This window comes from Jaculus jaculus, chromosome 11, assembly GCF_020740685.1.
Source record: "Jaculus jaculus isolate mJacJac1 chromosome 11, mJacJac1.mat.Y.cur, whole genome shotgun sequence".
Classification (NCBI taxonomy): Eukaryota; Metazoa; Chordata; class Mammalia; order Rodentia; family Dipodidae; genus Jaculus; species Jaculus jaculus.
Window position 1 is genome coordinate 63,712,992 of NC_059112.1, and position 16,873 is coordinate 63,729,864.

At 39.3% G+C, this 16,873-nt stretch overlaps 1 protein-coding gene across 2 annotated transcripts in view; it reads left to right on the top strand.

Annotated features, from left to right (window-relative positions):
- Positions 1–16,873, top strand: part of Kcnab1 (potassium voltage-gated channel subfamily A regulatory beta subunit 1) — a 516,975-nt gene that overhangs the window by 334,140 nt on the left and 165,962 nt on the right. For both annotated transcript variants that reach the window (XM_004652406.2, XM_004652407.3), the window contains exon 2: positions 2,315–2,358. In XM_004652406.2, the coding sequence (XP_004652463.1) occupies positions 2,315–2,358 (44 nt within the window). The remainder of the gene's footprint in view (positions 1–2,314; positions 2,359–16,873) is intronic.

A 16,873-nucleotide genomic window follows, 5' to 3' on the forward strand; every position in this document is an offset into this window, starting at 1 on the left:
GGACCTCTGGATCTCTGATTTGGTAGGAGTTGATTCTTCTCTGTGTTGATCTCCTTCACCCTTGTGCTGGTACCCAGTTCACCAAGAAAACAGCATCTTTGCTTATTTCACTAATTGTTCTTAGTTTTCTAGTTGTACAAATGATTTCCAAGAAACTATTCAAAGAGCATTGTTGTATGAAAATCATTCATGGAACAAGTCAAATTATTTTTCTCCTTGTTCTCCTTTTAAGTAGCTCAAGATATTTTTCACATATTTATGCAACAATTTTCTTCCAGTTGGAAATATCCAATTAATATGGGAAAATAAAACTCCCTATCTATTAGAAATCAACAAAGTTGCCAGGCTTGGTGGTATATGTCTTTAATCCCAGCATATGAGAGGATTTCTGTGAGTTCAAGGCCAGCCTGGAAATATAGAGTGAGTTCCACATCAACTTAGACAAGAGTAAGACCCTAGCTCAAAAACATCAATGGCAACAACAACAAATAGCCAAGTAAACAAAGCACCAAAAATTATGATTCCCTGTACCTGATAACTAAAAGAAAAAAGGTCACCTTGTAAGCTTTAAACACCATACCAATAATGTTAGATGAATAGCCCAGATACCAACATCCCATTCTAATAAAGAAATCAAACCTCAGAAAAGGGGATCCATATCCCCAAGGTCTCTGTGCTTGCTGTAGCAATGCATCAAACCCCAGGTCTTCAACTCTGCAAGGTGATGAACGATTGACTAGCTATGAAATTATATATGTCACTTAGGAAGCATTTTATACACAACAACAAAAAAGCAAGAGAAAGAACACTAATGCAAAAATAAAAGTACTAGTGGCTAACTTGAAAGAAGTCAAAGCAGGGGCTGGGAAAATGGTTCATGGCTAAAGGCATTTCCTTGTAAAGTCTGCTGAACTGGGGTTCAATTTTCTAGTACCAACATAAAATCAGATGCACTAAGTGATGATACATGCATCTGGAGTTTGTTTGCAGTGGCAAGAGGCCCTGCTGCATCCATATTCTCTCTTTCTCTCTCGCTTGCTCTTGCTCTCACTCTCTTCTTACAAAAAAATGAGTAAAATATCTTGCCAAAATAAATAAAATGATAAAATGAGAAGAACCAGCTGGAAAAATAAGCTGTGTCTCTGCTGGGGAAGTAATGAATGATGCTTTGTGGGAGAACCAGGGAGGGAAACTGTTCTTATAAGAGCATCTGATAGAGAAGAAGGGGGCATTTTCTCTGATGTTACAGTCACCTGAGCTTTGCCTCTTTATTTAGATCCTACACTCATTTTTTGAGACATTCTCTCTGAAAGATGTTAGTTTTAAGACAGAAACCTCTCAATTCTAGACTTCCACAAAGACATAGCCAAGGAAATATGGCGATTATTAGTTCTATCTCTGTTTATAAAGCAAAAATATTTTTTCCCTGATGAACTTTTAGAGATGAAAACAAGATTCCTTCTTAAAAGAATAATATAAACTTCCTGTAGTAATTTTGTGTACAATTATAAAAAATAGAATACAGTTAGGATAACCTAGTCAGATTTGGTGGCACATGCTCATTGGCAGTTACTGAAGAAGTGGAGGAAGGAGAGTCAGAAGTTCAAGACCAGCCTTGGCTACATCTGAGGCTGGGAGACAGTTTAGTGGGCAAAAGCACTTGTGGACTTGAGAGGGCCTGAGTTCTATTTCCAGAATCCACATAAAAACTAGACATGGCCATATACATCTGAAACTCCCGCCCTATAGCAGGGGGACCAGGGGAATCACTGGGCTTCATTGCTCAGCTTGTCTGATTACAAAAGAACAGCTCCAGGGTCATCAAGAGGCTCCTTCTCAAGGAAACAATGTGGAAAAGCAATCGAGGAGACACCCGACATTCTTCTCTGGCCTCTACACACACACATGCATGCACTATGCATACACACACTGCATCACCCATGATACACACACACATACCAAAAATGAAAACCTAAAAGATGCATTATAATTATACTTCAAGTGATTTACAACTCAATTAGTAAATAGGTCAACAGACATATATTGTTCCTCTGTGTGTCATGTGTAAGCAAACTAATATGGTGATATTGGGACTGAAAGTTTCATTTTAGGAGAATTTTGTTCTCATTCTATGCCTGAGCAGATTTTGAGCTGCCTAATGACAAAATGGCAAAGAATGAGAAAAACCTTCTCAGGCTTCAAGTGACTCTATCTCTGTCACTGTTCATGACAAAAAGTTGATTATTCAGAACTAAATACATGTAGTTTTACCTAAGGAAGTGATGACTGTGTCTTTCTTTATTTTTTTTTCTAGGAATCTTGGCAAGTCAGGACTCAGAGTTTCTTGTTTGGGTCTTGGTAAGTACTTGGGGGGTCATGCGGGGCTGGGGCAATACCATGAAGTGATTCTGGCTCATGGAAGGAGACTGGCTCATGGAAGGATTCTGGTTCATGGAAGGAGACTGGCCAGCATTCTAATTCCCCTTCTGAGCTTTTCCTGGCAACATGGCCATCTCCCTCTCTGGGCCCAAGGATCCCTTGTGTTCATGGTACCTGTCATAAGCTGGAGATTTCAGTGTGCTGAGCCTAACTTCAAGGCACATTCACTACTGTCCCAGAGCAGGTTCAAGGTTTCTTCTTGTTGAGACTAAACACTTTAGTAACTATAACTACTTTTTCTGCACTCTGTTACTTTAAACTCATTCATACTCATTTCTTTGCCAAACTGTATACTTTTCATATCTTTCTGTTCTCTCTTACTATACATTTGACAAAGAGCAAGAAGCACCCATGCATGCTATACTGTCTTCTACCAGACTAGTTAGTACATTACTTTAAAATTCAACCTCACTCCAGCTTTCAGGACATTGGCAGAAAAGAGGTAGAAGCAGATTTTTTTCCTTTACCAGAATATAACATAAATGATCTCAAGCCAAGTTTGACACTGAAACATCACATGTACATTCTTTTTTTTTTTTTAATTTTTATTATCATTTTCCATGATTATAAAATATATCCCATGGTAATTCCCTCCCTCCCCACCCCCACACTTTCCCGTTTGAAATTCCATTCTCAATCATATTACCTCCCCATTACAATCATTGTAATTACATATATACAATATCAACCTATTAAGTATCCTCCTCCCTTCCTTTCTCCACCCTTTATGTCTCCTTTTCAACTTACTGGCCTCTGCTACTAAGTATTATCATTCTCACACAGAAGCCCAGTCATCTGTAGCTAGGATCCCCATATGAGGGAGAACATGTGGCGCTTGGCTTTCTGGGCCTGGGTTACCTGACTTAGTATAATACTTTCCAGGTCCATCCATTTTTCTGCAAATTTCATAACTTCATTTTTCTTTACCGCTGAGTAGAACTCCATTGTATAAATGTACCACTTCTTCATTATCCACTCATCTGTTGAGGGACATCTAGGCTGGTTCCATTTCCCAGCTATTATAAATTGAGCAGCAATAAACATGGTTGAGCATGTACTTCTAAGAAAATGAGATGAGTCCTTTGGATATATGCCTAGGAGCGCTATAGCTGGGTCATATGGTAAATCAATCTCTAGCTGTTTTAGGAATCTCCACACTGTTTTCCACAATGGCTGGACCAGATTGCATTCCCACCAGCAGTGAAGAAGGGTTCCTTTTTTTCCACATCCCCGCCAACATTTATGATCATTTGTTCTCATGATGGTGGCCAATCTGACAGGAGTGAGATGGAATCTCAATGTAGTTTTAATCTGCATTTCCCTGATGACTAGTGACGTAGAACATTTTTTTAGATGCTTATATGCCATTCGTATTTCTTCCTTTGAGAACTCTCTATTTAGCTCCATAGCCCATTTTTTTGATTGGCTTGTTTGATTCCTTATTATTTAACTTTTTGAGTTCTTTGTATATCCTAGATATTAATCCTCTATCAGATATATAGCTGGCGAAGATTTTTTCCCATTCTGTAGGTTGCCTCTTTGCTTTTTTCACTGTGTCCTTTGCAGTGCAAAAACTTTGTAATTTCATTAGGTCCCAGTGGTTAATCTGTGGTTTTATTGCCTGAGCAATTGGGGTTGTATTCAGAAAGTCTTTGCCAAGACCAATATGTTGAAGGGTTTCCCCTACTTTTTCCTCTAGCAGCTTCAGAGTTTCAGGTCTGATGTTAAGGTCTTTAATCCATTTGGACTTAATTCTTGTGCATGGTAAGAGAGAAGAATCTATTTTCATTCTTCTGCAGATATTTATCCAGTTTTCAAAACACCATTTGCTGAAGAGGCTGTCTCTTCTCCAATGAGTATTTTTGGCATTTTTATCGAATATCAGGTGGCTATAGCTACTTGGGCTTACATCTGGGTCCTCTATTCTGTTCCACTGATCTACATGTCTGTTTTTGTGCCAGTACCATGCTGTTTTTGTTACTATGGCTCTGTAGTATAGGTTAAAATCAGGTATGGTGATACCACCAGCCTCTTTTTTGTTGCTCAGTATTATTTTAGATATTCGAGGTTTTTTGTGATTCCAAATGAATTTTTGGATTGTTTTTTCTATTTCCATGAAGAAAGCCTTTGGAATTTTGATAGGGATTGCATTAAATGTGTAGATTGCTTTAGGTAAGATTGCCATTTTCACAATATTGATTCTTCCAATCCAGGAACAAGGGATGTTTCTCCACTTTCTAGTGTCTTCTGCAATTTCTCGCTTGAGTGTTTTAAAGTTCTCATTGTATAGATTCTTTACTTCCTTGGTTAGGTTTATTCCAAGGTATTTTATTTTTTTTGATGCAATTTTGAATGGGAGTGATTCTCTGATTTCATCCTCTGTGTGTTTGTTGTTAGCATATATGAAGGCTACTGATTTCTGTGTATTTATTTTGTATCCTGCTACATTGCTGTAGGTTTTGATCAGCTCTAACAGCTTGCTAGTAGAGTCTCTAGGGTCCTTTATGTATAGAATCATGTCATCTGCAAATAATGATAACTTGATTTCTTCCTTTCCAATTTGTATCCCGTTTATGTGTGTCTCTTGCCTTATTGCTATGGCTAAGACTTCCAAAACTATATTAAATAAAAGTGGGGACAGTGGACACCCTTGTCTTGTTCCTGATTTTAGTGGAAAAGCTTCCAGTTTTTTCCCATTTAGTAATATGTTGGCTGTAGGCTTGTCATAAATAGCCTTTATTATATTGAGATATGTTCCTTCTATTCCCAGTCTCTGTAGGGCTTTTATCATGAAGGGATGTTGGATTTTGTCAAATGCTTTCTCTGCATTTAATGAGATGATCATGTGATTTTTGTCCTTCAACCCGTTTATGTAATGTATTACATTTATAGATTTGCGTATGTTGAACCATCCCTGCATCTCTGGGATAAGGCCTACTTGGTCAGGGTGAATGATCTTTTTGATATACTCTTGTATTCTGTTTGCCAATATTTTGTTGAGAATTTTTGCATCTATGTTCATGAGGGAGATTGGTCTGGAATTTTCTTTTTTTGTTCTATCTTTGCCTGGTTTTGGTATCAGGGTGACGCTGGCCTCATAGAAGGAGTTTGGTAGGATTCCTTCTTTTTCTATTTCCTGGAAAAGCTTAAGAAGCAATGGTGTTAGCTCTTCCTTAAAAGTCTGGTAAAATTCAGCAGTGAATCCATCCGGGCCTGGGCTTTTTTTAGTTGGGAGATTATTGATAACTGTTCAGATCTCCATGTTTGTTATAGGTCTATTTAAGTGATTAATCTCATTTTGATTTAATTTAGGTAGGTAATATAGATCAAGGAAATCATCCATTTCTTTCAGATTTTCATACTTTGTGGAGTATATGCTTTTGTAGCATGTCCCTATGATTTTTTGAATTTCTCTGGAATCTGTTGTGATGTTGCCTTGTTCATCTCTGATTTTATTAATTTGTGTCTCTTCTCTCTTTCTTTTGGTCAGATTTGCTAAGGGTTTATCAATCTTGTTTATCCTTTCAAAGAACCAACTCTTTGTTTCATTAATTCTTTGGATTGTTCTTTTTGTTTCTATTTCATTAATTTCTGCCCTAATCTTTATTATTTCTTCCCGTCTACTACTTTTTGGTTTGCCTTGTTCTTCTTTTTCCAAGGCTTTAAGGCGAAGCATTAGGTCGCTTACTTGCGACCTTTCTAATTTCTTAATATAGGCACTTAAGGCTATAAATTTACCTCTTAGAACTGCCTTCATTGTGTCCCAGAGATTTTGGTATGTTGTGTTCTCATTATCATTTGACTCTATAAATTTTTTGATTTCCTTTTTGATTTCTTCATTGACCCACTCATCATTTAGTAGTGTATTGTTTAGTTTCCATGATTTTGTGTATGCTCTATAGCCTTTCTTGCTACTGATTTGTAGTTTAATTCCATTGTGGTCAGATAGAATGCAAGGAATTATTTCAATTTTCCTGAATTTGTTAAGATTTGCCTTATGTCCTAATATATGGTCTATTTTAGAGAATGTTCCATGTGCTGCTGAAAAGAATGTATATTCTGCAGCCTTTGGATGAAATGTCCTGTATATATCTGTTAGGTCCATCCCTTCTATGACCTCATTTAGTCCAGATGCCTCTCTGTTTATTCTTTCCCTGGATGACCTGTCAATTGATGAGAGTGGGGTGTTAAAGTCACCCACCACCACTGTGTTTGGTGTTATCTGTGACCTTAGTTCTAGTAGTGTTTGTTTGACGAATTTGGGAGCCCCCATGTTAGGTGCATATATGTTTAGGATTGTAATGTCCTCCTGTTGGAGTGTGCCCTTAATCAATATAAAGTGACCTTCCTTATCTTTCTTGACTAACGTTGGACTAAAGTCTACCCTGTCTGATATTAGGATAGCAACCCCTGCTTGTTTTCTAGGCCCATTTGCTTGAAACACCATCTTCCAACCTTTCACCCTAAGATAGTGTCTATCCTTTGTAGAAAGGTGAGTTTCTTGGAGACAACAAATTGTAGGATCCTGCTTTTTAACCCAGTCTGCAAATCTATGTCTTTTCGTTGGGGCATTGAGACCGTTGATATTAAGAGATATTATTGAAAGGTGTGTATTTATGTTTGCCATTTTTTTGTGTGTGTGTGTGTGTTACTGGTTCTACCTGTGCTCTCTTCTGTTAACTGGTATTTGAGTATAGCTTGTTTTTTCTAGGTTCCTTATATGTGTGCTTTTCCTTTTGTTCAGTATGGAGGATTCTATCAAGTATTTTCTGTAGAGCTGGTTTTGTCTTCAAATACTCCTTTAACCTGCTTTTGTCATGGAATGTCTTTATTTCTCCATCTATTTGAATGGATAACTTTGCAGGATAAAGTAACCTTGGTTGACAGTTGTTATCTTTCAGAACTTGGAATATATCACTCCAAGCCCTTCTGGCTTTAAAAGTTTGTGTTGAATAATCTGCTGTAATCCTGATGGGCTTGCTTTTGTAGGTAACTTGATTTTTCTCTCTAACTGCTTTCAATAATTTTTCTTTGGTTTGTGTGTTTGGAAGTTTGATTATAATGTGGCGAGGGGAGGTTCTTTCTGGGTTTTGTCTGGCTGGGGTTCTAAAGGCTTCCTGTATCTGTATTGGCACCTCTTTCCCAATTTGGGGGAAATTTTCCTCTATGATTTTGTTGAAGATGCCTACTATGCCTCTGGAGTGGAGTTCTTCTCCTTCTACTATGCCCTGAATTCTTATATTGGATCTTTTCATAGTGTCCTGAATATCATGAAATTCCCACTCATACTTTTCTATAAGTTTGTCTTTCTCTTTGTTGGACTGCATTAGGTCTGCCACCTGGTCTTCTAGCTTAGATATTCTGTCCTCTCCCTCATCCATCCTACTGGTGAGATTTTCTACAGAGTTTTTTATTTCATTAACTGTGTTCTTCATTGCTAGTAATTCTGACTGGTTTTTCTTTATTATTTCTATTTCCCTATTTATGTCTTGTATTGCCTTCTTTATTTCATTAAATTGGTGTCCTGCCTCTGATTCCTTTGATTTCCTCTTTGATTTCCTCTTTGATTTCTTCAATCAAAAACAGCCCCGAGTATGTATGCAAGAGTAGTTATTATAATGACCAGATCTTCTATCAACAAAGAGGTTTAGATTTCTGGTCTGATGAGGGATCCAAGTCAGCTTGTGACCAAGTGAGACCCTTCCCTGGTGCAATCCCAGTTACCTTGGGTGATTTTGGTCTCAGTCAATTTGCTGCCTGGGTCGTCGGGCTGCTGTTCTGATTTCTGGAGCTGGGCACTTGCTTTTCCTACGGGGCAAACCGAGCCGCTGCTGCTGCCTCTGCTGCTCCTATAGCTGCCACCACCGGAGCCACCACCACTGCTGAAGCTGCCGCTGCCGTGACCACCGCCGCTGCTCCCCCCGAAGCCACTGCTGCAGGATCTGCCGCCGCTGCCGCTCCTGGGTCCGCTGCTGTTGGGGCCGCTGGTACCGGTGCTGGAGCCGCTGAAGTTGCTGCCGAACTCTGCTCCTGCTTGGGTCCCGCTGTCAGCCCAAGTTGGCATGGCCGGGTCCCGGGCCGCTGCTGTGTTCGCTGGAGCTGGGCTCAGGCGGTGGGGGAGGGGAGGGAGCCGCGGCTGCTCTGGTTGTCTCGCTGCTCCACGTGTTCTAACTCGCGGTCTTCTCCTCCCCTGCTCGCTGCCGCTCTCCCCTCACGTTTCCCGAGTTGCGGAGAGCGCGGTGTGAGGGAAAATCCCGCACCTGGCTTTTCCTGCGGCTCGAGCTGGTCTGGTGGTTTTCTGCTGCGCCGCGGCTGAGGCGTTTGGCCGAGCTGCCTGAGCCGTTGGAGCCGCTTTTCCCGCCTGTGCGGGCTTTGGATGTTCTATCACTCTTCTACTTCTCCGCTGCCGCCTCAATTTCCTATACACCTCACTTTTTAGTAAAAGCGTGTATTTTGCTGAGTTTTTTTGGTCTTTTTCCCCCCTAGGCTGCTTTGGCGTGGTACCTACGCCGCCATCTTAACCGCCCAGAAGAGGGAACATTTTAATGCAGAGGAAATTGCTAAACAATAAGAGGGTAACATTAAACAAAGCAGAGTTGGTGAGGTGGTGGGCTTTGGAGTGGTAGTGATGGTGAAGGCATCTTGTTGAAGTTATTTTCTGTTGCTGCTGTGTTCTCAGTGGAAATCAGCCTGGGAAAAATGGTTTGAAAGCTTAAGGAGAGAAAAAATGCAGGAGACAAAAGAGTGACTCTACCAGAGTTGACCTTGTGATTGCCAGACATCACTAGGAACTGCTAAAGATTCTGGCTAACACATCTGAAGTAATATCATCTCTAGGATTGCAGGGATTTTAAAAAATAGATCTATTTTAGGGCTGGACAGATGGCTTAGAGGTTAAGCGCTTGCTTGTGAAGCCTAAGGACCCCGGTTCGAGGCTCAGTTCCCCAGGTCCCACATTAGCCAGATGCACAAGGGAGCACATGCATCTGGAGTTCGTTTGCAGTGGCTAGAAGCCCTGGCGCGCCCATTCTCTCTCTCTCCCTCTATCTGTCTTTCTCTCTATGTCTGTCACTCTCAAATAAATAAATAAAAAGTGAACAAAAAAATTAAAAAAAAAAAAGATCTATTTTATATAAATTTATTTATTTATTTATTTATTTATTTATTTAAGCGAGAGAGAGACAGAGAGAGGGAGAAAGGAGGCACCAGGACCTACAGCCATTCCACAAACTCCAGATACATGTGTTACCTTGTGCATCTGGCTTATGTGAGTCCTGGGGAATCTAACTGAGGTCCTTTGGCTTTGCAGGCAAGTGTCTTAACCACTAAGAAATCTCTCCATCCCCTTCTTATCTATCTATTGATAGCTGCACAGGATCATGTAAGTGTTTTTATATAATAAGAAGGAAAGATAAAAGATGGTGAGAGTATCTGGAAGTGGCTTATGACAATTGTAGACCTTAGAATCTCAGAGTAAGTAAGAAAATGATGACTATAGTCAGAAAAATGAGCCAGGAGAGTTGAGGAAGCTACAAAACAACAAAAAGTGATTAGGACCAAATAACTGCTTATCCTACAGGGACCAAAGGACTGTTTTCATATGAACATTAGAGACAGTGAGTAGTTAAAGAGAGAATGTTTTAAAGTGGATTTGTATGGATGAAGAGATGGCTTAGCAGTTAAGTGCTTGCCTGTGAAGCCTAAGGACCCCGGTTCGAGGCTTGGTTCCCCAGGTCCCATGTTAGCCAGTTGCACAAGGGGGCACACGTGTCTGGAGTTCGTTTGCAGAGGCTGGAGGCCCTGGCGCGCTCATTCTCTCTCTCTCTCTCTATCTGTCATTCTCTCTGTGTCTGTCGCTCTCAAATAAATAAAAATACTTTAAAAAAAAAGAGAGAATGTTTTAAAGTGGATTTGTATGGATGAAGAGATGGCTTAGTGGTTAAGGCACTTTCCTACCAAGCTTAATGACCCAGGTTTGATCCTCCAGTACCTCCAGTAAAGTCAGCTTCACAAACTGGCACATGCATCTCAAGTTCATTTGCAGTGGCTGGAGGGCCCAGCATACCCATTCTCTCTCTCTCTCTCATTGCAAATAAATAAAATGAGGGGCTGGAGAGATGGCTTAGTGGTTAAAGCACTTGTCTGTGAAGGCTAAGGACCCAGATTCAATTCTCTAGGTCCCATGTAAGCAAGATGCACAAGGTGGCGCATGCATCTGGAGTTCATTTGCAGTAGCTAAAGGTCCTGGCATGTCATTCTCCCTCTCTCTCTTTCAAATAAAAATAAATAAATGAATGAAAAAAAGAAAATGGATTTGCAGAATGGTTCAACTATTGGTAGTGTCAAAGTCTAAGGTGTTTTCATTGAGAAAAAGAGGCTAAGGTTGTGTTGAAGGCCAAGGGTATTGTAAACAAGTGGTTAAAAAATCCAAAAGATGAAGGTACAGGGAGGGATAATCTTCAGATTCATTAATATTTTAGTTCCCTAAATCTTAACAACTCTAACATTGTCCAAAAGCCCAAAGTCTAGGCCAGCCTTGGTAGTGCACACCTTTATTTCCGCACTCAGGAAGCTGAGGTAGGAGGACTGCTGTGGGGTAGAGGCTAACCTGGGACTGCAAAGTAAGTTTCAGGTCAGTCTGGGCTACAGTGAGACCCTACCTCAAAAAAATCCCAAAGTCTCTTCTAAGAGTCAAGGCAATCTTTTAACAATGAGCCCCTGTAAAATCAAAACACAGGTTACATATATACAATATACAATTGCACAGAGTTGATGTCCCCATTCCCAAAAGGAGTAATGGGGACATAGTGAGGAAAGATAAGGCCAAAATAAGACCAAAAACCAGCTTGTAAAGCACTAAATCAGCATATGTGGCTCTTGGTGGCCTCATCTGGGTTCCATCAGCCATGGGAAGCTCCACTCCTATAGTTCTGCTACCTGCAGCACATTCAGCTTCTCTCTTAGGCCAACTCCATGCTGTGCTAGCTGCTTTCCTCCAAAAATGTCACATGGTCCTAGAATCTCTAAGATCCTCGAGACCCCATTGCAACCTGGGTTTTACCTTCACAGCTTCATGGAGTGGCCTCTTGGAGTCTCCTTGAAGAGAATCCAACCCCACTATGCATTGCTTAGTGGCAATGGCTTTCTGGAAACTTGGTACAAGACTCAGTGATACCACAATTCTTGTACTTTATATCCCTCCAAATCCAGCCCCATGTGAATGATGTTGCCAAGTACCTCAGCCAACTTGAGATGTAGTCTGACCATCTTCTACCATGGCTGTAATAGTTAATGTGCACCATGGTGGGTGAATCTGGGAAAACACTTTCATAATCAGGTTGTTTTGGGGTTTTTTTTGTGTGTGTGCAGGGAACCTTTCCAGTGGGATTCTTAGGTTAAGCACTTTCCTTTCAAAGTGAATTTGCACTGTCATAAGCTGGAGATTTCAGTGTGCTGAGCCTAAATTCAAGGCACATTCACTACTGTCCCAGAGCAGGTTCAAGGTTTCTTCTTGTTGAGACTAAACACTTTAGTAACTATAACTACTTTTTCTGCACTCTGTTACTTTAAACTCATTCATACTCATTTCTTTGCCAAACTGTATACTTTTCATATCTTTCTGTTCTCTCTTACTATACATTTGACAAAGAGCAAGAAGCACCCATGCATGCTATACTGTCTTCTACCAGACTAGTTAGTACATTACTTTAAAATTCAACCTCACTCCAGCTTTCAGGACATTGGCAGAAAAGAGGTAGAAGCAGATTTTTTTCCTTTACCAGAATATAACATAAATGATCTCAAGCCAAGTTTGACATTGAAACATCACATGTACATTCTTTTTTTTTTTTTTAATTTTTATTATCATTTTCCATGATTATAAAATATATCCCATGGTAATTCCCTCCCTCCCCACCCCCACACTTTTCCGTTTGAAATTCCATTCTCAATCATATTACCTCCCCATTACAATCATTGTAATTACATATATACAATATCAACCTATTAAGTATCCTCCTCCCTTCCTTTCTCCACCCTTTATGTCTCCTTTTCAACTTACTGGCCTCTGCTACTAAGTATTATCATTCTCACACAGAAGCCCAGTCATCTGTAGCTAGGATCCCCATATGAGGGAGAACATGTGGCGCTTGGCTTTCTGGGCCTGGGTTACCTGACTTAGTATAATACTTTCCAGGTCCATCCATTTTTCTGCAAATTTCATAACTTCATTTTTCTTTACCGCTGAGTAGAACTCCATTGTATAAATGTACCACTTCTTCATTATCCACTCATCTGTTGAGGGACATCTAGGCTGGTTCCATTTCCCAGCTATTATAAATTGAGCAGCAATAAACATGGTTGAGCATGTACTTCTAAGGAAAATGAGATGAGTCCTTTGGATATATGCCTAGGAGTGCTATAGCTGGGTCATATGGTAGATCAATCTCTAGCTGCTTTAGGAACCTCCACACTGTTTTCCACAATGGCTGGACCAGATTGCATTCCCACCAGCAGTGCAGAAGGGTTCCTTTTTTTCCACATCCCCGCCAACATTTATGATCATTTGTTCGCATGATGGTGGCCAATCTGACAGGAGTGAGATGGAATCTCAATGTAGTTTTAATCTGCATTTCCCTGATGACTAGTGACGTAGAACATTTTTTTAGGTGCTTATATGCCATTCGTATTTCTTCCTTTGAGAACTCTCTATTTAGCTCCTTAGCCCATTTTTTGATTGGCTTGTTTGATTCCTTATTAGTTAACTTTTTGAGTTCTTTGTATATCCTAGATATTAATCCTCTATCAGATATATAGCTGGCGAAGATTTTTTCCCATTCTGTAGGTTGCCTCTTTGCTTTTTTCACTGTGTCCTTTGCAGTGCAAAAACTTTGTAATTTCATTAGGTCCCAGTGGTTAATCTGTGGTTTTATTGCCTGAGCAATTGGGGTTGTATTCAGAAAGTCTTTGCCAAGACCAATATGTTGAAGGGTTTCCCCTACTTTTTCCTCTAGCAGTTTCAAAGTTTCCGGTCTGATGTTAAGGTCTTTAATCCATTTGGACTTAATTCTTGTGCATGGCGAGAGAGAAGAATCTATTTTCATCCTTCTGCAGATATTTATCCAGTTTTCAAAACACCATTTGCTGAAGAGGCTGTCTCTTCTCCATGAGTATTTTTGGCATTTTTATCGAATATCAGGTGGCTATAGCTACTTGGGCTTACATCTGGGTCCTCTATTCTGTTCCACTGATCTACATGTCTGTTTTTGTGCCAGTACCATGCTGTTTTTGTTACTATGGCTCTGTAGTATAGGTTAAAATCAGGTATGGTGATACCACCAGCCTCTTTTTTGTTGCTCAGTATTATTTTAGATATTCGAGGTTTTTTATGATTCCAAATGAATTTTTGGATTGTTTTTTCTATTTCCATGAAGAAAGCCTTTGGAATTTTGATAGGGATTGCATTAAATGTGTAGATTGCTTTAGGTAAGATTGCCATTTTCACGATATTGATTCTTCCAAGCCAGGAACAAGGGATGTTTCTCCACTTTCTAGTGTCTTCTGCAATTTCTCGCTTGAGTGTCTTAAAGTTCTCATTGTATAGATTCTTTACTTCCTTAGTTAGGTTTATTCCAAGGTATTTTATTTTTTTTGATGCAATTGTGAATGGGAGTGATTCTCTGATTTCATCCTCTGGGTGTTTGTTGTTAGCATATACGAAGGCTACTGATTTCTGTGTATTTATTTTGTATCCTGCTACATTGCTGTAGGTTTTGATCAGCTCTAACAGCTTGCTAGTAGAGTCTTTAGGGTCCTTTATGTATAGAATCATGTCATCTGCAAATAATGATCACTTGATTTCTTCCTTTCCAATTTGTATCCCTTTTATGTGTGTCTCTTGCCTTATTGCTATGGCTAAGACTTCCAAAACTATATTAAATAGAAGTGGAGACAGTGGACACCCTTGTCTTGTTCCTGATTTTAGTGGAAAAGCTTCCAGTTTTTCCCCATTTAGTAATATGTTGGCTGTAGGCTTGTCATAAATAGCCTTTATTATATTGAGATATGTTCCTTCTATTCCCAGTCTCTGTAGGACTTTTATCATGAAGGGATGTTGGATTTTGTCAAATGCTTTCTCTGCATCTAATGAGATGATCATGTGATTTTTGTCCTTCAACCCATTTATGTAATGTATTACATTTATAGATTTGCGTATGTTGAACCATCCCTGCATCTCTGGGATAAAGCCTACTTGGTCAGGGTGAATGATCTTTTTGATATACTCTTGTATTCTGTTTGCCAATATTTTGTTGAGAATTTTTGCATCTATGTTCATGAGGGAGATTGGTCTGTAATTTTCTTTTTTTGTTCTATCTTTGCCTGGTTTTGGTATCAGGGTGACGCTGGCCTCATAGAAGGAGTTTGGTAGGATTCCTTCTTTTTCTATTTCCTGGAAAAGCTTAAGAAGCAATGGTGTTAGCTCTTCCTTAAAAGTCTGGTAAAATTCAGCAGTGAATCCATCCGGGCCTGGGCTTTTTTTAGTTGGGAGATTATTGATAACTGCTCGGATCTCCATGTTTGTTATAGGTCTATTTAAGTGATTAATCTCATTTTGATTTAATTTAGGTAGGTCATATAGATCAAGGAAATCATCCATTTCTTTCAGATTTTCATACTTTGTGGAGTATATGCTTTTATAGTATGTCCCTATAATTTTTTGAATTTCTCTGGAATCTGTTGTGATGTTACCTTGTTCATCTCTGATTTTATTAATTTGTGTCTCTTCTCTCTTTCTTTTGGTCAGATTTGCTAAGGGTTTATCAATCTTGTTTATCCTTTCAAAGAACCAACTCTTTGTTTCATTAATTCTTTGGATTGTTCTTTTTGTTTCTATTTCATTAATTTCTGCCCTAATCTTTATTATTTCTTCCCGTCTACTACTTTTTGGTTTGCCTTGTTCTTCTTTTTCCAAGGCTTTAAGGCGAAGCATTAGGTCGTTCACTTGCGACCTTTCTAATTTCTTAATATAGGCACTTAAGGCTATAAATTTACCTCTTAGAACTGCCTTCATTGTGTCCCAGAGATTTTGGTATGTTGTGTTCTCATTATCATTTGACTCTATAAATTTTTTGATTTCCTTTTTGATTTCTTCATTGACCCACTCATCATTTAGTAGTGTATTGTTTAGTTTCCATGATTTTGTGTATGCTCTATAGCCTTTCTTGCTACTGATTTGTAGTTTAATTCCATTGTGGTCAGATAGAATGCAAGGAATTATTTCAATTTTCCTGAATTTGTTAAGATTTGCCTTATGTCCTAATATATGGTCTATTTTAGAGAATGTTCCATGTGCTGCTGAAAAGAATGTATATTCTGCAGCCTTTGGATGAAATGTCCTGTATATATCTGTGAGGTCCATTCCTTCTATGACCTCATTTAGTCCAGATGCCTCTCTGTTTATTCTTTCCCTGGATGACCTGTCAATTGATGAGAGTGGGGTGTTAAAGTCACCCACCACCACCGTGTTTGGTGTTATCTGTGACCTTAGTTCTAATAGTGTTTGTTTGACGAATTTGGGAGCCCCCATGTTAGGTGCATATATGTTTAGGATTGTAATGTCCTCCTGTTGTAGTGTGCCCTTAATCAATATAAAGTGACCTTCCTTATCTTTTTTGACTAAATTCGGACTAAAGTCCACCCTGTCTGATATTAGGATAGCAACCCCTGCTTGTTTTCTAGGCCCATTTGCTTGAAACACCATCTTCCAACCTTTCACCCTAAGATAATGTCTATCCTTTGTAGAAAGGTGAGTTTCTTGAAGACAACAAATTGTAGGATCCTGCTTTTTAACCCAGTCTGCAAATCTATGTCTTTTCGTTGGGGCATTGAGACCGTTGATATTAAGAGATATTATTGAAAGGTGTGTATTTATGTTTGCCATTTTTTTTTGTGTGTGTGTGTGTTACTGGTTCTACCTGTGCTCTCTTCTGTTAACTGGTATTTGAGTATGGCTGGTTTTTTCTAGGTTCCTTATATGTGTGCTTTCCCTTTTGTTCAGCATGGAGGATTCTATCAAGTATTTTCTGTAGAGCTGGTTTTGTCTTCAGATATTCCTTTAACCTGCTTTTGTCATGGAATGTCTTTATTTCTCCATCTATTTGGATGGATAACTTTGCAGGATAAAGTAACCTTGGTTGACAGTTGTTATCTTTCAGAACTTGGAATATATCACTCCAGGCCCTTCTGGCTTTAAAAGTTTGTGTTGAATAATCTGCTGTAATCCTGATGGGCTTGCTTTTGTAGGTAACTTGATTTTTCTCTCTAACTGCTTTCAATATTTTTTCTTTGGTTTGTGTGTATGGAAGTTTGAGTATAATGTGGCGAGGAGAGTTTCTTTCTGGGTTTTGTCTGGCTGGGGTTCTAAAGGCTTCCTATA